This window comes from Nesoenas mayeri (genome assembly GCF_963082525.1).
Source record: "Nesoenas mayeri genome assembly, chromosome: 13".
NCBI lineage: Eukaryota > Metazoa > Chordata > Aves > Columbiformes > Columbidae > Nesoenas > Nesoenas mayeri.
The window spans coordinates 20,647,313-20,669,952 of record NC_137550.1 but is presented as its reverse complement, the minus strand read 5'-3'; the positions used below and the strand labels follow the sequence as shown (position 1 = coordinate 20,669,952).

Here is a 22,640-nt window from a genome sequence, read left to right as displayed (position 1 = left end):
ATGGCAAAGCCACAAGCAGACAAGCCCTGAGCACTCGTGCAGCTTGGGAAGGGCAGAGCAGCCCATGTGCTGCTGGCCGGAACCCCAGCCCAGGGTGTGAACCCCCTCGTCCTCACCCTTCCTTCCGCAAGGGTCTCCCACGGGAAGGACGTTGCTCCTGATTGCTCTTTGAGGTTCCCTTTTCCTCCACTGCACTCCCGCCACCCATAAATGTTGAATTGATGTCATGTGTGCTTGGTTTATTGTCACAAACACGTACCTTCAGCATCAGCTCTCATCACCTGGGATCCTGCCTTGCGGTGATGGAGAACTGTATTTAAGGAAGCAGAAGGAAACAGGAAAAAAAATTAGCGCAATAAGCTCCAAATCAGACCCACAAACATAAACAGAGGGCTGGGGAACAGGTCAGGGACGTATTTTTCAACATAACAAGTGAACCCACTGTCAGCACTAGCAGAGAACGTTTATCACTGACAGGATAAGCTCACACTTTTGGCAGAGGTTGGGGATCTTTAAAAGCGGGAAGTCGAGCTTATCTGAGCAGATATTACTGCAAATGAAACGTGCTGTCACAAAGCACAAGGGCTGCGACCCAGAGCGCTGTGCCCCAGCCCGGCCCCACGGCTGCGCTGCCCAGGAGCGCCCGTCCCGGCGCAGGCCCCGCGGTGGAGCTGCACCCGCACCTTGTGCGCGACCCACCCTCTGCTCTCACGCCTCTAATCTGCCCAGCCCTCCTCGCATCTCCCAACACCTTATCTCTGCTCCTCACAAAGGCTGAAGGCAAGTACAGCGTGTACTGCGCTGAGATCCACACGCACGATAACACGATCCAGAGATACGTTCGTTGCTTAGCTGATTTACATTCAACTTATTGTCTGTATCTGGATTCTGGATTCGCGTTTCACACTTTGTGCCCCGTGTTGCGCTGCAGCAGCGCCGCTGAGCGCCGCGTCTGCCGGGCAGGAGGGCCGGGCGCCCGAGCCGCAGCGCCCCCGCCAGCCTCACCTGCCGCCCCTGCGCGAAGCCGTCTCAAAGAACTTGGTCCTAGAGGCCACCCTGCAGAGAGAACACGGGAGGTCACTCCAGCTATCTGAAAACGCCATTTGCTGATTACATCTCATCTGTGCCAGGGAAAAGAGCGGTATCAGCGGCGGACGCCGCAGATGGTCACCTTCGAGCGGTGTTTTTCTGCGGAGGCGGCTCCCGGTGCTCCAGCTCCGTTCCCTTCGCCCCCACACCGCCCCGGCCCAGCAGCCCCAGTGTTTTTCTCTGGCTGCTTATTTCCATGCTCCTGCTTATAGTACTACATGCTGGTTTATAAACCCGCATCCGCCAGTTTTTATGGCCTCTCCTTCAGTTTTTATGTGCTTCATATTCAGCTTCGGACTCTCCTCACAGAAAGAAAAGCTTTATCGAGTGACTCCGGGGGGCAAAGGCAAAGCCCGTTCTGCCCCGCGGGTGCTGAACTTCACAGCAGCTTTGCCGGACTAAAAGCACAAGTGCAGGGTTTGGCACGGCAGCTTTCCGGGACTGCCCCAGAGCGGGACCGGCGCGAGCGGCCTGGGCAGCCGCGCCAGGGCAGCCGTGTCCCCCGGCGGGGGACGGGCCCTGCGGGCCGGCAGCTCCGCAGCGCAGGGACGGCACAGGGACACCGCACCGCGTGTCACCGCGGGTGGGGCCCAGGGGTGCAGAGCACAGGGTGAGGGGTGTTAGCACAGACCTGCGGTGCTGCCCCGATGGGTGGCAGGGACCGAAACGCGCCCCTTTGCGGGCTGCACGGTAGCACCCAGGTCGCAGCCCCCACCGAGCCGTCCTGCCTGCTGGGCTCAGCCCCCCTGTATTTAGTCAGCCTTTTTTCTTAATTCCCATTGAAGCCAGCAGAGTTTCTGTCCCTTTAAAATCTGAAAGAAATCTGATGATGAAGCTGAACATCATCCAGCTTCCTTTTGAGAGCTCCAAGCTGGATCCCGTCCTTCCCAGGAAGCGCCGGACTCGAGCGCCCTGCTCAGAGCCGGCCCGGGCTCCCCGCCTCACCCGAGCAACAGCAGAGGGGTGACGGGACCGCTCAGCCCGGGCTGTGCGGGGGAAGGTTCAGGGCTCTGCTCTCCCTGCGTGTGTCTGCGTTTCCCAGGGCAGCTCTCCCCCCAGGCCCTGCCCTCTGCACAGCTTTTCCAACACCTAATCAAACCCGCGCTTGCACCGGGGTCGGCAGGGACACCCATGGGCTCCAGCCATTGTACAGCACCGGAGCTGGAAACCAAAACTGCCGGTAGGTGACACCAGCTCCTGCTGTCCGGGCTGACCCCGTTGCGCCCACACCTGGCACCACCCGCCTGCGAGGACGCTGACTTACACGGATGAAGGCGTCTCCTCCGCTGTCCCTGCGATCAGATCCGGCCTCTGCTCCAGCCGGGGGGGGACAGGAGTCCTGCACGGGGGGTCCGGAGGTCTCACGGGGGGACGCGTTATCACGGGCTTATCGCCATGGGATCGCGGCTTGGGGACACCGTCGCACTCGCCTGCAAGGGTGGGGACCACAAACACTGAGTACGAAGCTTTGGTGGAGCGCTCGATGTTCACAAAGAGGCATTAAACCAGTCCACGAGCTTCATTCTGCCTGCCTGCCTGGCCCAACACCCTCTCTTTGACAGCAGCCAATAGCCAGGATTTGGGGAAAAAGTCCCAGGAAAAGGCAGTTCCCATCCTGCCCGGCACTAACAGGCGCTGACGCTGGACCCTCTGATGACAAACTTCACGGAGTTGTTCACTGCAAAGATGACACTGCCTGGGAATGACAAGTTTTCTTGAACAAACCCTGTGCAGAGCTGCTCTTGCAAAGCCAGAGCAGCCCAGAGCTGCTGTGTCCCAAGCTTTGACCACAGACGGACACACGGCCACCCCCGCTCGCTGCTCTGTCACCAGAGCTCCTGCCTCGGCCGCTTTTCTTCCCCAGGACCCAGCGAACCCCCTGGTTCACTTCACCTCCACGGGGCAGCAACCCTGCCTGCCTGGCCAGCCACGCAGCTCCCAGCCGCCCGAGGGCTGCGCTCCCGCTCCTTTAGACGTTTCCACCGCCAGACAGTCCTGGTTCTCATTAGAAATCAGTCAAAGATGTTTCTCTGTTTGGTGAGATAATTAATTGTTGCAACTACTTAACCAAGGCTTTGTCAACCCCTTAGCTACACATTATTATGTCCCAGTGTGCCAGTTCAAACACCAGCCCTTAACCAGCTCTCTTCTATATTTGCATTTGTAAATTCTGATCATAAATTTTCTCCTCAGTAAGCTGTATAACTCGAAATTCTCAGGAAAAAGCCTGTTTTCTAATCCTTTAGAAAAGGACTTCTTGGTTTCTCCAGCTTTTGAAAATGATCGCCAAACCATGCACATTAGAAGCTCAGACCGCGTCCCAGCACCTTTGCAGCAGCAGCAGACGCACTGTGGCGTTACCACCACCTGCGTGCTGTGTGTGTGCTCAGGGATCAACGCAGCCAGCTTCGCCACGCTCAGGACACGCTGTCAGCACTGCATGTGTGATAATGCAAATCCGTAACACTCAGAAGCGCTAAATGCAGCTGATGTATAAACCAACTTTAAAAGCGATCTTACGCTTCCAAAAGCAGAATTCCACCTACCATTTATGCAACCAATTTAAATTAAGGCAGCAGTGTCAGTCAGACAAATCTGATGTTTGTGCTCCCCAGTCGGGCCGTTTTTCTTTCTCTGCGTTGCACATGGGAGTCATTTGTCAAGCACGCAGCCTGGTTTTCGTTTCCCGACCCCGGGGCTGTGAAGCTGTCAGGGTACGACAGCATCTGAAAAGCACTGGGAAGTGCACAGGAAAAGCTGGCAAATTGCAGAACACAATACAACTTCTATTATGACCTTCGTAGTTCCTAGAACTCAGCATGAAATATCTGTATTAACATAGTGCGCACGGTCCTGCAACTGCTGCAAACGCCCGTCTGCCTCCTCCGCAATGGGCAACGCCAGCTCGGAGCGGGCCCCGCACTAATTGTTTCTGACTGTAATGAATTTCTGAGTAAAGCTTATTACAATACAACTAATAATCATTATTTATATTTAACAACAACAGATGAACTGTTGAAATACGTGTTCCCAGCAAAGCCCTGGTAAGCCAGAGGCTGCATCACGGGGCCCTGACACACAAAACCATCAGCAATCAAAATGTGACTTGAGCCATTTTTCTCGCCCGTGCTGCGGAGAGCACTGACAATGCTGAGCGCTGACGGCCGCTTACGCTGGGTACAAATTGCCTCGGCTTTAACGGCCTTTATATTGCTACTCAAGTGTGAATTTTATGGGTCTGCTGAGCTGGGCTGAGCTCAGTGTGAGCAGAGGCTCAGCTACCGCATGGAAAGCCTGCTCTGCTGCATCTGATGCGCTGGCATCTGGAGAGGAGAGGAGAGGAGAGGAGAGGAGAGGAGAGGAGAGGAGAGGAGAGGAGAGGAGAGGAGAGGAGAGGAGAGGAGAGGAGAGGAGAGGAGAGGAGAGGAGAGGAGAGGAGAGGAGAGGCGGCACCGGCACCCAGCTCTGCAGGCTGCTCCGAAACCCCGCAGCCACCCCAACAAGCACCAGCCCGGTGGGACCCACTGTCTGAGCTAAACGGGAGGACTGGGGAGGCCACGGCTGGACCGAGCCCAGGGGTGCAGGCCCCTGCCCACCCTCCAGCTGGGCTGCGCCCCCGCCCTCGCTGAGCTACCCCAGGGGCTGGAGCTGAGAAGCGCAGCGCCCGCTCCGGCTGGCCCGGCACACCACGTCTGGCCCGGCACACCACGTCTGGCCCAGGCGCCTCGGGCTGTCCCCAGGACGACACAAGCCCTGCTCACCCTCTCTGCCGTGGATCCCCGGCCGCGGAGCGGGTCTCCTGGCCTGCAGCGTGTTGGTCCGCAGGGCCGGGTTGGCCACCAGCCCGTTGGCTGCCTTGCCAGGCTTGGCTGCCCCATCCTGCAGCCTGGCCACCAGCCGTCCCACCTCCGCCTCGGGCCGGCCCTCGCTGGGGGGACGCGGCTCGTCGCCCCCGGGCCAGGGCGCGGGCAGGCGGCTGCGGAGCAGCGGCTTGGGGACCTCGGTTCCACCGCTGCCGTTGGGGGTCTGGCCGTGCCGGTCTCCTGCAGGGCCAAGGACAGACAGACGCAGGTTAGGACGGAGCACTGAGGTGTCCTGGTCTCTGTCCCCGAGCTGTACGGTTCAAGCAGCACCGCGGGACCAGCCGGAGGAGGCGGCTGCTTCGGCAGCCATGGACCTTCCCTCCAAGCACAACGCAAACAGCAAGTGGCTCACGGGAATGCTGAGGAATACAGAAAACAGACACAACGCTGAATGTAACAGAAGATACTTCTGTGTTTCTTTTCAATTTCCAGCGCTCTTGCTCACGAGAGGCTGTGTGCTGTGCTTCCGTGTACCTCCCAAGCCCCTTGGCGTGCCGCAGACCCTGTGCAGGACACAGAGGCGCTGCCATGAAACCGCTGCGCCCTGCAGCCTCGGGCGGCCGGACGCTAACGCTTCTGCTCCCCGTTCCCACAAACATGTAAATGCAAGGCCGCTGCTAACTACTGAGCAGCGTTGTGATTCTAAAGAGCAATTTGAATCAATTATATTTTGCCAGTGCCAAAAAGTACACTTGTAGTATTAAGCCTAAAACATCATCAAAGCTCTGAAAACTGTAACAGCGAAAAAGACTTTTCATTTCTTTGGTGATTATGTGATCTAGGGCACAGCTTACAATGACAATTAAAGCAAATTGGGTGCAGAGAGAAACACAATTTTAAACTGATGTGCCCTTTGCTATGATAATAAGGGCCTTACCATTTCCTTAAAATCAAATGAGCTTAACAGCAGAGTTGTACTTGCTCTGGAAAACCCTATCCCGAGGTCCTGAAAAAGTGCTCGGGTGTTCTTGCTCTGGCTGCACCGTCACCTGCGGCTGAGCCAGCCCCGCTGGGGACACTCTGGGGACGGCTCCGCTCTGGTGAGACGGGCAGTGCCCCCAGCTCCCATCCCACCAGCTCCGCTCCCGCGTCGTGTTTGCAGCACTTTGCATTTCTGCCTCTGATGCTGCAAAACCTTTCCCCTGGGCTTCTCATCTCAAGAACCCGTCCTGGTTTAGCAGAGGGAGAGGCTGCAAGAAACACCCAGAGGGTCTGAGTTGTGAGGTGGTGCAACCCATGTGCGACTATGGTTTTGCTTTCCTTCCGCTGTGCCGTGCCCACGGGAAGGGCCGCCCGCCGCTCTGCCTGCTGCTGCTCTGCTGCTGCTCTGCTGCTGCTCCGCTGCTGCTGGAGGGAGAGCAGGGCAAGCGAGGGAGGGCACGCAAGCAGCTGCACTGACCTCCGCTGTCTTCCACAGAAGCTCCGAAGAAGACGGGTCTTTCCCTCAGAGGGCGTTTGGAGATGGTGATGGGCTTGTGCCGCCGGGCAGCCACCCTGGGAGGGGGCACCGGGGGGGCGGCGGTGTCTTCGGGAGGGCCGGAGTAGATCTGGAAAGGCAGACACGGTCAGACGGCCCCGCCGGCACCGAGGGGCTGTCACCTGTCGCCCCCCAGGGCTGGGACAGCCAGGGCTGCCCAACCCGGCCCCACAAGAGCGACCACTCCAGTCCCCGTCCCCATGTCCTCCAGACCCTCTGGAGGGGGACAGATGGCAACACCACTGCACGTACACCCCCACCGCACCCACACCCCCACCGCACCCGCACCCCCACCGCAGCAACGCCAGCACCAAACTCATTACTGCACCAAATCACAAAAACAGACAAAATGTGCAGGGGCAAATGATCCCCGAGCGATGAAGGAAGCTTTGAAGTGACAGTTTCTAAGAAATATTAAGTTTTCCACACCAGTGAGGCGATATAATCTCCAGAAAGCACCCATACAAACCACCGCATTGTTTGAGATCTAATGCTAAAAACCTTTCGGCTCTTGGCTTACAATGAAGCGTGTGGTACCACAAAATGATCTTGGATGAAATACTGGCATAAAAACAATGCTGCTAAGGAGTTTTATCTCTTTTTCTCACTGGTCATATGGCACCTATTTCGCTTGGTTTGATTTATAGGCTCTTATTCATTATTTTTAAGAGCTGAGAAAGAGTCAGGCTCCCAGGCAGCCTCTTGAAGATCTGAACCACCACATTAAGGACCAGCCCAACTGCTCGTGTGTTTTTCCCGTGGGTACTAATGGAACAATTTCTCCACCACGAGGGTGGCGAGGCGCTGCCCCGGCGCTCTGGAGCGCTCAGCGCCTTGGGAAAGCTGCTCGGGGACGCTGTCCCTGCCCACGGCAGGGCTGGAAATGGCTGATCTCTGAGGTCCCTTCCAGTCCGACCAGTCCATGATTGTGTGAATTTATATCAGGCTTTAAAGAGCAAGTTAATACAGAGGGGGTGGCGGGGGCTGCCGAGGCCACGCTGACAGAACAACACCTTGTCCTTCGTGCTCCCCGGCCGAGGCAGCGTGTGCCGGGGCAAGGACGGGCAGCAGCAGCCGCGCTGTCACCTCCTGTCCTGGGCAGCGCGGGGACGAGGGGGCACCTGACGTGTCCCAGCCCAGCCTGCCCAGGCTTTGGTACAGACGCCAGGCGCTCGGGCTCTGCTCCCGACTGCACCTGCCCAATCTGCACCGAGACAGGGGCAACACCCCCAGAGCAGAGCCCCCCCGAGCTCCAGACCCCCAGCTGCTAGTTCCGGCTGCTTTGCTTTGGCTGCTGGGGGCCAGCGGGGCTGCTGGGGGCCAGCGGGGCTGTTGGGGGCACAGTGGGGGCACAGCAGGGCTGCCGGGGCTGCTGGGGGCCAGTGGGGCTGTTGGGGGCCAGCAGGGCTGTTGGGGGCACAGTGGGGGCACAGCGGGGCTGCCGGGGCTGCTGGGGGCCAGTGGGGCTGTTGGGGGCCAGCAGGGCTGCTGGGGGCCAGCGGGGGCCGTTGGGGGCACAGTGGGGGCACAGCGGGGCTGCCGGTGCTCAGTGCTGGGCTCTCTGCCCTTCGCGGGGCCAGCACACGTTCTCTGCTCCAGAACACCAAGCGCGGTGTGCTCCCCCTGCCCGGATTCAGAGGAATTTGCTGTGACAAAACAGCCCATGATGTAAAAGCAGCAGCTCACGCATTATTAAAATAGCAAAGGATTATCTGCAGCAGGGCAGCGTTTTGGAAACATCAACCTCATTCCTGTATCTTGACAAGAGTCCAATATTGTTTTCCCCATGGATGCTTATACAGGTACCACAAAAAGCTGTTCTGATGAGATGCTTTTCAACATCTGAAACCCATAATAAAACCCACCGCAAACTACTCTGCTTAAGATGGGGGTGCAGCCTCTGCTTTGCTTCTGCCTTCCAAATGAAAACCCAAGTTAAGCAACCTGAAGGTACAAAGATATTGACAGACCCTCATAGTTAGAAGGTTTGTACAGGGAAGACAGTGTTTCCAGAGTTATCAACTTATCTAATTTAACCATGGCACTGAAATATAAGCTGTGGAAACAGGAATTGTCCACAAAGACTTCATGAACAGTTACTTTGTCCTCGGAGTGTTCACAATGCACCGTATGAACCACATCCCGCCCTTCCTCCGGGCTCATTTAGAGTGTTTGCTCATGTGTGAGCTGAAGACACTCTCAACTCCGATGCTGCGCTTACAAGCTCAATCTAATAAATGTCACCAACTTAATCTCATATCTGAAGAAATTAAAAGCAAGCAAAGAGATGTCTGGCTTAATTAAAGCTGTACGTGCAGCCCTCGGAGGCGGCAGTGTCAACGGCGTGTTGACTCAGCGGGGGCGCGGGCTGCGCGCGGGGGGACGGGCGGGGGGTGCAGCGAGTTGAGAGAGCACCCGACACAAACGAGTCACTGTTCTGCTGCGGGAACCTACGACAAGCATTCGCAGAGACCTACGAAGAGCCCGGCTTGTGATCTCCACGAGCTTCTCGCGTGGATGCTCAAAAGCCTCTCTGAGCCCTTTCATCTCGTTTCTCTGGTGGGAACCCCTGCACCACAACCAAGTCCTGCGCACCCCTCTGGTCCCCGCGGGGTTGCTCCCACCCCACAACTGCTTTGGCAAGAACTCTGCTCTCTCAGCTCTGGCCTCATTTCCCCTTCCCAAAAAGGGAGCATCACCTCTGCATGGGGCTGCCCTGTCTGCTGGGGGCACTGCCCCATCGCCCCACAGCCAACAACGCCCTTTAAAGGATGCTTTCCAACTTCCCATCCCTTTAAAGGATGCTTTCCGACTTCCCATCCCTTTAAAGCATGCTTTCCAACTTACTTCCCATCCCTGTAAAGGATGGCTTCCAACTTCCCATGCCTTTAAAGGACACTTTCCAACTTACTTCCCATCCCTTTAAAGGATGCTTTCCAACGTCCCATCCCTGTAAAGGATGGCTTCCAACTGTCTTTTCCCCTAAAACATAAGAGGTTGCTTGTACACTCTGTAACATCAAGCATTATGAACAGCTGAAGGACCAAACTCGCTCCTCCAAAGCCAGTGCTGTTGACAGGAGAGCGATCTGGTCCCTGGAATGCTGATCCAAATGCAAATGCTGCTCAAGTTTTAAATATCGAAATACAACTCTATCATCCTCCGCCACCCTGAAAACTCTAAGCCACTGTATCAGACAGCGCAAGGAGAAAGCACTAATACAGAAGCCAGTGGAATATTCTGGTTTTTCGCCTGTATTAGTAGTTGTAGAGTGTCTCATCATGGACTGTGCCCATTGAAACCAGTTATGCTCTGGTCTGGCTCCTGCCTTCAGCAAAGGAACATGTACAGGCCTGCCTGTCATCTCCAGGCACAGAATAGGTTATTTTTTTCAATAAAGATTCCTCTTGTTTAAAAAGAAAAGCAAAAATCCCTAGCGTCAGAGCTTCTTTCAGAACTAGCTAAAGGGAAGCGCGAGGAACACATCTGCAACACTTTGTGTTTCCTTCCCAAGCATTTCCGAGCAGTGTATTATACAAACCCCGCGGTCCCCGCGGAGACTCCGGCAAAAAGAGCCTGAGCTCCCTCGTTGCCGCAGCAACAGCCGCCGGAGCGATGGAGCCGCCGGAGCGCTGGAGCCGCCGGAGCAGCCCCTACCTTCCCAAAGTGCTCGATGAGGATCTCCACCACGATGTTCTGGAACTTGATGTTCATCATTGCCGCCACGGTGTCCTCCTGGGCCCGCATGAGCGTCGGTCCAAATATCACCCCCATGTTAGACGGGGACATCAGGTTCTCCCGGCTGTGCTCACACACGCTGCGGAGAGGAGGGAAAGAGGAACAGGGCTTGGTTTGGGCTTTTTCAAACAGATCTTCCTTCCAGCAATAGAAAACGATAGTGTAAGGATCAGTCATTCTGTTCTCTTCATTCTGTTTCGGCAGAATTTGTTTCCCAGCTCTCCCAGAGATAAAACATGTCTCTGGCTATGGCACCCGTGTTTGGGAGAGCAACACGCCGACAGCATTTTACGTGTCCCTTCCCACTCCCAGCTCTTCTCACTCTGCATGAAAAGTCATCTGCGCAACACACACACAAAAGGAACCATTTAAACAGGAATATCCTGTTTATCCAGAACCGACTTTTGGTTTTAATTTCTCCTCTGTCTGCAGGAGGAGGACTGAATGTAGGGCACACACTTTGGAGGTTCGGATTAATCTCTGCAGCATCTTCTTTCTGAAAGAGCCCCCGATTTCACGGGGCAGAGCTGGGTCCCCAGCAGCCCTGGAGCTGTGCAGGACCCTGAGGGCCGGGGCAGCACCGGCCGCCCCAGCGCTGGAACGGGGACAGAGGGGCCCTGAGCCCGCGTTTGCCCCGCGCCGCTGCGGTGAGAGAGGTTCCCGTCAGCACACAGGGACAGGGAGCAGGGCTCCAGAGGAGACACCTTACGGAATGAACACAACGACCACAAGTGAGGGTCAGCTTCGCCGGACACGCAGCCCTGCTGCCCGCCAGGAACGGGCTCTGCAGACCGCACACTGCGCACGGGCAGCTGGAGCGGGACGGCGGGCAGGACCCCAGAGACGGCGGGACCCCCCAGAGAGGGCGGGACCCCCCAGAGAGGGTGGGATCCCCCAAAGAGGGGCCCTGGCACCAGGGGCCAAGCACTCGCCTTCGAGTGTCGGGCACGGCGATCCCAGATCGGCCCTGCTTATTTCTGATACGGTTTTAAGAGTCTCCTCCACAGTCCCAGCGCGATCCCTGTCACCCCAAAGCCGTGGCCCCTGCAGGGGGCACAGACTGGCGCGCTCCAGCCCTCGTGCTGCTCGGGGGGCTCAGGACACGGAGTCCACAGAGCTGGAGATAAAGCCAAAGCATGCTGCGTGTTCAGCCCACGGACACGGGTCCCACAGCTGTTCCCAAACACCAGACCTAATGTTCTTGTTAGCTGGAGTGAGAGGTGACAATTTATAGCTCTGTCACCAGAGGGTATTTTCATTTAAAAATTATTTCCTGGTTGCTCTTGTCAGAGCGGGGGTGAAAGTGGCAGCAGAAAGAGAAGCAGCGCTCAGCGCAGCGGGCAGCACGCACAGTCATACCACTCGTGCCCTCCAGACCTACATTCCTAGGGGGACTGTGGTGGATACGGTTTTGCAAACCTGACACAAAAAGAGGCTTGTTCTGCTGATTCCATCATCCCCCTTACTTGGGCTTCAGAGAAAAACATCTGCTTACTTGACAAGGTGTTGTATGAGGAGCTCCAACATCTCTCTGTTCTTGTCAGGCAGTTTATAGACCAGAGCGTGAATGGCTCCCAGCCTGTAATCCAGGTTCTCGGACTCTGGAAAGCGACAACACAAGGGAAAGTTTGTGCCCTCCACTTTCCAAGTAAACACATCAGAGAAAGATAAAGCCAAAGAAAACGTGTGGGAGCTGCTCCTGTGCAGCGTGGGGCTGGCCGGCCCAACCCGCGGGAAAATGAGATCACACAGCAACAGGGTAATCCTTGTGAGGAACAAAATGGAGCGGAGAGAGGCCGGAATGAGGCGGGACCGGGAGCCAGGGCAGCCTGTGCGGGCGGGCACGGCCGGGGCCCCGCACCCGGAGCCTCCGCAGGCGCCTCAGCAGCCCGGGCACACATGGGTGACAGACACAGTAACACAGTGGGAAAATAATAGTGGGGCATCGTCAGAAGCTTAACGTGCAGGTTTCTGAGGTAGGGCAGGGAAGGGATTAACGGTTTTGCACGTACCCAGTCATTGGTTTAACCAGTTCTGAAACTAATAAATCTTGGGCTTGAGTACAATCAGTAGGTGGTGGAAATTTTTTCCTTTCCAGGAAAGAACAAATGTTATTGATTCTCGAGAGGTCCAAAATGAAGGGAAGCGGGAGCTCTGCGCTCCGGCTGGCTGGGGGCGGCAGGGGCGCGCAGGATGCGTCCCCCAGGGCTTGGAGCGTGCCGGCGCTTCCAATCACCCGGACTCTCATGCTGAGGGCAACAAGTGCCTCCCTGTACCCCCCAGTCTCCATCCCAGCGCGCTGGCTCTCAACACGCTCTCAGGATGCAGCCAGTTCAGAGTCATTACAGCTTATTACAAACAGCCACACCAACGGGACAGCCGAGGACCGGCCGCTTTGCACAGGCGATCCTGTCGGTATGGCGATCTTACCTGGGCTAATCCCTGTCACTACCTGTTGCAGCTGAGTCCCAAGAGCTGCAGCAGAAAAACATCTTTATGTGCTGGTAGACACTTTGAATTCGACATCCCAGGGCAAATTTCATGACCCAAAGGGAGCACTTATCTATTTGTGTGACAACAGCACGCCCCATTCTCCCACAGGTTCTAAAATAAATGTATTAACACTACTGAGGAACAATCCTTCCGGGACACTTGTGTTGACTGTGGGTGAGTTGACATCCCCCAGCTCCCGAGGCCCTCCGAGAGCACAGAGCCCTGTTAGAGGGACGAGAACCGCGGCAGCAAAGGAGAGAAGGGAAGAAAACCCGCCACCTCCCCTGCAATGCAGCCCCAGAACAGAGGGTCCCTCCTCTTCCTGTGGGGCTGTGGCCAGACACGCAGTGTGGGGCTGGCAGAGCCGTGCCGGGGATCCAGCCGTACTGGGGGATCCGGCTGTACCAGGGATCCGGCCGTACCGGGGGATCCGGCCGTACCGGGGGATCCGGCCGTACAGGGGGCTCCGGCTGTACCAGGTGATCCGGCCGGACCGGGGGATCCGGCCGTACTGGGGGATCCGGCTGTACCAGGTGATCCGGCCATACTGGGGGATCCGGCCGTACCGGGGGATTCGGCCGTACCGGGGGAGGCAGCGCGGCCGCGGGACTTACTGGCAGCCAGGACCAACTCTTTGTGAAGCTTGTACGTCATGACGGGCTCAGACAGGTTCCTGCGGGGAGCAGAGAGAAGGCTGAGCTCTGCGGGGCAGTGCCCGCGCACCGCTGATGGCAAAGGGGAGACGCCAAAACCTGTTCCTCCCCCAGCACCGCCGCTCCCCGGGGCATCTCCCCCACCAGCAGTAACTGATCGGCCCTCCCCAGGGGATGTGGTGTTTCTACAACGGGCGTATTTCTCAAAAAATAGCTTAAAATTGAAAACTCCATTCCTCTTCCCAAAGCCTCTGCCACTTCGCCCTTTCCAAGCGCCAGACGTCAGCACCTGGCAGCTCGCTGCGCTTTTTGCCCAGAGCAGCCCCAGGCTCCTTAGCCCATGCGGGACAGGCGTGACCTGCAGCGCTACCTGAGATAGAACTTGAGTGAGCTGGTGATTGTCTTGATGTCCCAGTCGCCACTTTGGAGATCCACGTCCCCTGGACACTTTGGATCTGGAGGAAGAACAAAATAGCTTTAAAGCAGGATCCGTTTGGAGGCTGTTCATAAACAGCAGGTGCTCGGGGTTCCTCTGGAGACAAGCGAAGCTCCCGCAGCACAGCAGGAAAGCTGCTGGTTCTCTCTGCTGGGAAAAGCAGGACAACAGTGCCAGTGTCAGCGCTGGGAACGGCCGAGGAGCAGCGCTAACGGGGACAGAGCCAGCAGCAGTTATGTTTAAGCAGTGGTGAAAAGTCAGTGAGGGCATATTCTCTACAGTTTGTTTTTTCCCAGCACAGCCAAGACGGGCAGAAAGGACACACTTAACAGATCCAAGACAAGCTTTCTGATACTCAGAGGAACCCGAGGTCCAGCTCCACGCCCTCCCCTGCAGGCTGTTCTGGAAACATCCTGTCGCTGCCGGGCGAGGAGGCGCAGGACGCGCAGCCACAGCGCCGCGGGGGCACGGGCGAGGAGGCGCAGGACACGCAGCCACAGCGCCACGGGGGCACGGGAGAGGAGGCGCAGGACACGCAGCCACAGCGCCGCGGGGGCACGGGAGAGGAGGCGCAGGACGCGCAGCCACAGCGCCGCGGGGGCACGGGAGAGGAGGCGCAGGACACGCAGCCACAGCGCCGCGGGGGCACGGGCGAGGAGGCGCAGGACGCGCAGCCACAGCGCCGCGGGGGCACGGGCGAGGAGGCGCAGGACGCGCAGCCACAGCGCCGTGGGGGCACGGAGGGAGAAGGACGTGCCTGGGGACGAGGGGCGGCTGGACTCGAGAAACAAGCTGCATGATTTATTTATAAAAAGAAATAGGACTAGAGACAAAAAAATACCTATGTCGTGACTAAAGTTCAGGATGAAATCCTGCAGCAGCAGTTATTTCTGTGTTGTTGGGACTTTCCATCATGAGTTTGTACACAGTGGGGTGGCAAGTGGTCAACCAGACCAATGCCCATAAATAAAACAAAAAACCACTCACTGGTGGGGTTCAGATGAGAAAACCACAGAGCTACTCACAGGGAGGGTGAGAATCAAGAAGCAATAAAAACTTATGCTAAGTAATTAGTCAGCAGCTAGTGTAACTGGATAGCTGTGTGCAGCCGGGGCTCCGCGGGAACGGGGACAGCTACACATCACCACAAACCAGCTGCTTTAACAAACAACAACAATACCAAAAGCAATAGTAAACAATAGTGAAAAACCAGAGTAAAGCCTTTGCATACTGCATTGATACCAGATGTGTGCGCAGGGAGCCGGTGGAGCCCAAGGCACATGGGTACCGGTGCCAGGGCACCTTCTGCAGGGCTTACCGCAGGAACGCGTTCACTGGCTTGTCTGTGTTCACAACAGAAATGCATGCATTAACCAACCCACGTACACACTGCATACAGTGAGGTACCCCGGTCCGTGCAGTGAACACCTTAACCCAGCGGGATGGCGTCCCTGGAGGGGACAGCTCTCGTGACACCCACCAAGGACAAGGGTCCCCCGTGCTGGTCTGGGGGCTGGTTTAGGAGGTGGGACAAGGCAGCTCTCCAGAGCAGCGCGGGCGAGGGCTCGTCTCCCCTTGGCCACCATCCTGCACGCTGGGCCCGCAGCAGGGACGCAGCCCCAGAACCTGACTCCAAAATGCCTGAATAATTTCAGCAGACGATGGGAGAAAGCTCGTCCCCGCTGCTCTAGGCCACTGCCTCGCCTCGTCTCGCGGCTGCTCTCTTCACTTAAAACAGTGAAACAGTTAAACACAGTTTAACGGGAGAGGCACCAGAGCAGGTTGCAGAAAAAAGCCCAGAAAAGGAGGTGAAGTGGGGCCCCGGGGACCAACAGCGGTGCCAGACACTTCTCACCGGGAAACCTGATCCGCTCTGTCCCCGTTAAACGATGGGGAAAGCGGACAGGCTAGCTGCACACAACCATTCATTCTTACCAAAAAAGGCGTTCAGCAGCTTCTGCACCTGGATGTTGCTGCCCACGGTCCGGTACACGCCCTCGGTAGCGAGCCCTGGCGGGGGAAGCGCGTCAGGCGGCGGCGCGGCTCGACGGCGCCCCCTGGCGGCACCGCCACGACCACGGCCACGGCCACCGCCACGGCCACCGCCACCGCCGGGACCCGCAGCGGCCGGGACCCGCACCCCCGGCCCCGCACCCCGGATCTCACCGTGGCCCCCCAGTCCCGCACCCTCGGCCCCGCACCCCGGATCTGACCGTGGCCCCCCAGCCCGCACCCTCAGCCTCACACCCGGCTCCATCCCAGCACCCCCAGCCCTGCACCCCGGATCTGGCCAGGACCCCCAGCCCCACACCCCAGCTCTGTCCCCATCCCCATCCCAGGACCCTCAGCTCCACATCCCAACCAGTGTACATCAGTACACCAGTACAGGTGATGTATACCAGTACAGGTTGATGTACACCAGTACAGGCTATGTAGATCAGTACAGGCTGATGTACATGGATACAGGCCATGTACACCGGTACAGGTGTTGTACACCAACCAGTACAGGCATTTCACAAAAGCCCCCCGCTTCTGTCCTGCTGCTTCCAACAAACACGTGGCTGAATGAGCCGGTGCCCCAGTTAACCCAGTTAACCCTGCCTGTCCCCCAGTACAGGCACACGAGAGCTCTCCTGCCATCGACCCGTGTGCTCAGAGCCGAGTGCGAGAAACTGGCAGATGAAACCAGCGCAAGGGCAGAAATTCAACCCTAACCAGAATCTGGTATAACGACGTTCCAGACGGCGCAGGATTTCTACTCCTCTGACACATGCTGTTCAGCTAACAGCTAAAGTCCCGTGGCACTGACTCTCACCAACTAACTACAGAAAATACAACCTCAGTACGGGGCCGCGAAGCAACGCCACGGCGGCGGCGGCTCCGGGTGCCCGGCGGCAGCGCCTCACCTTTCGTTTCCACTGCGTTGATGCACTTCCGCACGAACTTGAAGCCGACCTCGTTGAGCTCCACTGCGCCAAACACAACACGGGTTACCGGTGCGGGAACCGGCCCGGCCCCGCTCACCCAGCACCGCAGCCCCGGGAAAACACCGGCACTCCCTGCAGCCTACAGGGATTCATTAGTTCCACGTGTTCTCCATTTTTCCTTGCATTTATCTTGAGTTACAGTATTGCTCCCTACCCCCTTTCTCTCTTTAATAATAAAAGCGTACGTCTGTCTTGCCACACGTGAATTTGTATCTGATAAGGAGTTGATTAATCATTTCCAGAGCACTGCAAAATCCAGTCAAAGCTCTTCCACATCACAGGATCGGGTAATTTCTGCTTATCTGCTCGACTGGACTAAAAAGCAAACCCAATGCACTTGATGTGCTGGGAAGAGCAGAACGAGCTCTGGCCAGCGCTGAGCCCGGAGCGCGGCTGCTCCGTCGGCAGCACCGCGGCGCACGTGGGAACACCGGATTGTCTTCCATACACGTATCTCAACCTCTGTAATCACGTTACTGCTCCTGCCAGCGTTCGCAGGATATCTGGAAGGATTGTCTGCGTTATAATGGGAAATATTTTTCTGTTCAGTGCAGACTTTTATGCCAAATTTCTAAATAGTGCTATAGTTTTTTGTTTGGCTTTTGTTTGGTTGGTTGTTGTCTTTTGCTGTTGTTTTTGTGGCTAGTGTTTTGTTTTTTTGAGCAGTTCTAGAGTTGTTTGTGTTTTTCGGGGGGAGGGGACACCCCCACGTGAGGGGACACAGCGGACAGGGTGGCGGGATGGCAGCTCCAGGGACTAAATGCCACCTCTGTTTTCCAATTACAATCTTTGCTAAGGGAAACGTCCCCAATATCTCCCGCTGAGCCTTTTCCCCTTTGTCACTTTGGGATTTAGAGGCACAAACCGAACCCTGCGTCCTGCTGGTTCTGCTAAACGAAACCTGCACACCGCACACGATACATTTCACCGCTTGCAACTCATTCCTATCTGGCCCCGGCAGCCCCGGGAACAGCAGCAGCAGTTACTCACTTTCCTCCTGTTTTGTGATGGGACTGTGGTAGATCTGAACGGGGAGGAAGAAACAAGAACACAATGCGAGTGAGCTGGTGTTTCCTTTCAAAAGAAAATGCAGCGCCCCATAAATCACCCAAGGTCAATCACAGCCAGACGATCTCCCCAAGACATGTCATTTTATAATTAAGCAAGATACCATTATCTACACAATAAACAGGTTGTTGCTGCATTTCACTGGAGCACCTGTTTCCAGGATACAGGTCTCCCCAAAACTGAACAGGGAACTTTGCTTGTCCTTCAGGTGCCCAGTAAACACGCAGCCGGGCAGCCCGGCACGCAGGGGCCGGGGCCTTTCCTTCATTTCATTGCTTTCAAAAATGTAAGTGTCAGGATTAAGTGTCATCCTACACAGAAAAAATGTTGTAATTTTTACTACCAATAAACAGCAGGTGCTGTTCCCAACAGAAAATCAAACATCTGTTCTATATAACAACACACTTCAGCTGGGGGATCCCCAGCCCGGCCACGTGCCCAGCTGGCAGCACCAGTGCTGAGCCCCACAGCCCTGAGCCCCACGGCCCTGAGTCCCACGGCCCTGAGCCCCATAGCCGTGAGCCCCACGGCCCTGAGCCCCATGGCCCTGAGCCCCACAGCTTGACCCTCCTGCCCGGCAGCAGCTGGCACTGCTCTGCGGCGCCACGGGGAAACCAGCTCCTGGTGCAGTCTGTGCCACCAGCAGAGCCACACAGACCCGTCTGTGACCCACAGAACCGCACAGACCCGTGTGTGCCCCACGGAACCGCACAGACCCGTGTGCCCCACGGAACCGCACAGACCCGTGTGTGACCCACGGAACCGCACGGACCTGTCTGTGCCCCACGGAACCGCACAGACCCGTGTGTGCCCCACGGAACCGCACAGACCCGTGTGTGACCCACGGAACCGCACGGACCCGTGTGTGACCCACGGAACCGCACAGCCCCGTGTGCTCCACGGAACCGCACAGACCCGTGTGCTCCACGGAACCGCACAGACCCGTGTGTGACTCACAGAACCACACAGACCCGTGTGTGCCCCCCAGAACCACACAGACTCGTGTGTGACCCACGGAACCGCACAGACCCGTGTGCCCCACGGAACCGCACAGACCCGTGTGCCCCATGGAACCGCACAGACCCATGTGTGACCCACAGAACCGCACAGACCCGTGTGTGACCCACGGAACCGCACGGACCTGTCTGTGCCCCACGGAACCGCACAGACCCGTGTGTGACCCACAGAACCGCACAGACCCGTGTGTGACCCACAGAACCGCACAAACCTGTGTGTGACCCACGGAACCGCACAGCCCCGTGTGCCCCCCAGAACCGCACAGACCCGTGTGTGACCCACGGAACCGCACAGACCCGTGTGCCCCCCAGAACCGCACAGACCCGTGTGTGCCCCCCAGAACCGCACAGCCCCCAGCCGCAGCTCCTTGGGTGAGGGCCGCGCGGGCAGAGCAGGGGCTGAGAGCGGCGGCCGTGCTGCGCGGACCCGCCGGCAGAGGACGCCGCTCGGCAGGGGACGCCGCTCGGCAGGGGACGCCGCTCGGCAGGGGACGCCGCTCGGCAGGGGACGCCGCTCGGCAGCGCTCCCGCACTCACCGGCTCCTTCCCGTCCATGGCCTCCATCCACAGCCTGCGGTTGGCTTCCGACAGCGCCTGCAGCGTGATGGTCCCGGACCTGCGCCGGAAATGAAGCGAGAGGGTTTTTAATGAATGGCAGAGAGCGATTTCACTCGGGTTCACAGGGTTTATCTGTTTCGAGGCCATTTGAACACGAAGCATCTCACCTTTCATTAGTTTCAATGTCAAAACAAAACCTTTTGTCTATGGAGTCCGTCTTTCTTCTTACACAGGATTTCAGGGTCAGGTCTAAGGTGCCCTAGGAGAGAAAACAAAGGCCAAGGTCAGAGGACAGAAGCCCAGGAGACCTGGGGCTCCTCAGCACCCTGTGGCACGGCACAGCACGGCGCAGCACGGTGTGGCACGGTGCAGCACGGTGTGGCACGGCACAGCATGGCATGGCACGGTGCGGCACTGCCCGCAGAGCACCGGCTCCCGGGTGCCCTGCCGCCCAACAGCATCGGCGCCGGGAGCACAGATGGTCCTTCCCCCCATCAACACTCAGAGATCAGAGGCTTCATGAGCCAGGGTTCCTCTCCTCGGCTACAGAATGTTCTAGACTTCATGGCACTACCTGCGAACAAGTGCTGAATATCTCAGCAACAGAACGTGTCTGCAGAGCAGGACCCCTGCGAGAACCGCCCGCGGGAGGCAGGCGCGGGTCTTGGAGCCAGGACCGTGCTTGTCTGTCATCTGACACTCAGTCCCAATTTTCATCGGACTTAATCAGCACTAACAACTATCCATAGCATTCATGGCACAAACAGCTTGACACAAAATACTTTGTAGAAAAGAACACTAAGTGACCCGCTCCAGAGCAGACGCGCTCTGCTGAGCGGCCGGCGCTGCGGGCTGCGCTCGGGCCCTCTGTGTTATGTCCCCTAATGAAGGGGCATTGACTGACTCTACAGCAGAGTCCATTTGTGACGTGACTGTGAGATCTCCAGGACTTGCAGGAGCTCTGAAGAGATGCTCAGGAGACCTTGAAACCAACCAGACCCCCGGGCTGAGCTGCAAACCTGGAACACGCTCATCGCCCCGAGCGGCACTGCTGTGTCTGCCAGAGCTCCGCAGGAGCGCATCGAGCAGGGCCAGGAGAGTGACAAGGAACCTCCTCACAGGTTACGTCCAGCCTCCTCGCAGGTTACGTCCAGCCTCCTCGCAGGTTACGTCCAGCCTCCTCGCAGGTTACGTCCAGCTTCCACGCTGTGCTGACAATCTCGTGGCCGTGTTTTCAGTGTGTGCCGGTTGTTTGGGGTTTTTAAGAGCGCTCTTTAACAGTGGCATTTGAAGCTGTGTGGCAGCTTTGACTCAAACGTGCAGATTACCAGACTGCAAGAGTTCGGGAACAGCACTAATTCACATTTTTACAAGTCCCTGCCCTGTGTTAATGGCCCTCACTAGACGTGTTTACGGCAGAGATGACAACAGATCTCTCTAGTCCATGTTTCAGACATGTCTTTGCCAAGGTCTCTGCCAAGGGCTTCAAAAAGCTATGTTGTATGTGATTGCTGCAGCGTGCACAGGGCTGCCAGGGAGCAGCGCATGAGCTCAGGGGCTGCGGAGCCCCGGGGGACGCGGCTCCGCGGCGGAGGCGGCGGGTGGACCCCGCTGGCCGCACTTGCTGTGCTCCATCATCCCCCGCCCCGGCCCCTCCCAGGAACGGCGGGAACTCCCAGACACATCCTCACTGCTGAAAGCCGAAGCATTTTGTGACAGGAGGGGCGCCCCAAATCACTGCTCTATCGCACAGTTCGGAGCTGCAGCCACTGCCCTCTCCTCCTCTCCTAACGCCGGTAACGAGCTCTGGAAACAGAAATCAAAACCACAAACCAGCGACTGAGCAAACACGCAAAGGCAGAGAATCCTGCTTTTGGAAGCGCTCAGCTGGCAACTCAAGTAATTCCAGTACTTGGAATCACGGCCAGAGGCTCATGTGCAAACCAGGCTGCAGGTTCACTGCCCGTTTGTGTGGATAATGCAAAAATCAGCTTGTCTAGAGAGGCAGAAATTTCACGCTGGACCAAACTCGCAAGTCACCACTGCTCGAATGACACTCGTGTCACACCAACCCGCGTCTCTGCTGCCAGCACAGCCCTCTGCTCGTGAGGGGACCCCAGCACAGCCCTTCTTGGGGACCCCAGCACAGCCCTGCCTGGGGACCCCAGCACAGCCCTCTGCTCATGAGGGGACCCCAGCACAGCCCTCTGCTTGGGGACCCCAGCGCAGCCTTCTGCTCGTGAGGGGACCCCAGCTCCAGACGGTGGCTCCTGCCAGCGGGGCCGTGGCGTTTGTACGTCTGTCTGCTCATGGCAAGAGATGACACGGGGGGACGGGGTGAGACCCGCTGGTTGGGTTGGTGTCTGCGGACATCCCTCCAAGAAACAAACTCACTTGTTTAGCTCCAGGCTTCTGGTCCATGGGCGTCATCCGTAAGGTCTTGGCCTCTTTTTCGTACTGGCAGTAGTATTTCACCCAGGAGATGCCCAGCGCCCCTGCACAGACACAAGGAGATGGAGTCATCGACAGCACAGCCCCACAGCTCCGGGGACCGACACCGCGGGGACACCCCCTCACCAGGGACACCCCTCAGTGGGGACACCCACTCACCAGGGACACCCCTCAGTGGGGACACCCCTCAGTGGGGACACCCCTCAGTGGGGACACCCCCTCACCAGGGACACCCCTCACCAGGGACACCCCTCAGTGGGGACACCCCCCGACCAGGGACACCCCTCACCAGGGACACCCCCTCACCGGGGACACCCCTCAGTGGGGACACCCCTCACCGGGGACACCCCCTCACCAGCATCTCCACCCACAAGGGCCAGGAGGAGAGGAAGGGGGAGGAAGGGGAGAGGGTGCGGAGCCGCCTCCATCGCGCTCCGACACGCCGCTGGTGAAAGGGCGTTTGTGGGACCCTGGTCCCCAGCCAAGCGGGTTTGGCCAAGCGCAGCCCAGCCCGATGCTGGCAGGATCCTACGTGGCCTGAATGTTTGTTTCACATAGACACCACTATTTTCTCCTGCCAATGAAAACTTGGCAGTAAAGACAACAGCATCTTTAAACCACTCTGAAGTTCCTATTTATACCACACTAGACTTATTGTCACTTTTCTTTGTTGTCTTACCTGAACCCCTTTATATTAAATACTTCAGATGATATTTTTCTGTATTTTTTTTAAGTGGCAGTGCCTGGAGGAACAACTCTCTTCATACTCCATTTATAGGGGAAACACAAATGGAGGCGGCAAACAGCCATC

The 22,640-nt window shown here is 57.4% G+C and overlaps 1 protein-coding gene across 2 annotated transcripts in view; it reads right to left on the bottom strand.

Annotated features, from left to right (window-relative positions):
- Nucleotides 1-22,640, bottom strand: part of OPHN1 (oligophrenin 1) — a 53,460-nt gene that overhangs the window by 2,494 nt on the left and 28,326 nt on the right. Inside the window, exons 9-23 of one of the 2 annotated variants that reach the window (XM_080352620.1) lie at nt 21,773-21,873; nt 19,546-19,637; nt 19,358-19,436; nt 17,727-17,760; nt 16,656-16,718; nt 15,685-15,759; nt 13,684-13,768; nt 13,275-13,333; nt 11,663-11,768; nt 10,087-10,246; nt 6,352-6,499; nt 4,851-5,132; nt 2,354-2,519; nt 1,006-1,056; nt 260-310 (exon numbers count right to left, since the gene is read on the bottom strand). In XM_080352620.1, coding sequence (XP_080208746.1) covers nt 268-310; nt 1,006-1,056; nt 2,354-2,519; nt 4,851-5,132; nt 6,352-6,499; nt 10,087-10,246; nt 11,663-11,768; nt 13,275-13,333; nt 13,684-13,768; nt 15,685-15,759; nt 16,656-16,718; nt 17,727-17,760; nt 19,358-19,436; nt 19,546-19,637; nt 21,773-21,873 — 1,544 coding nt within the window. In that variant the 3' untranslated portion in view covers nt 260-267. Of the gene's footprint in view, nt 1-259; nt 311-1,005; nt 1,057-2,353; nt 2,520-3,738; nt 3,826-4,850; nt 5,133-6,351; nt 6,500-10,086; nt 10,247-11,662; nt 11,769-13,274; nt 13,334-13,683; nt 13,769-15,684; nt 15,760-16,655; nt 16,719-17,726; nt 17,761-19,357; nt 19,437-19,545; nt 19,638-21,772; nt 21,874-22,640 lie in introns of those variants that run through there. The other variant, XM_080352621.1, reaches the window with a different exon arrangement.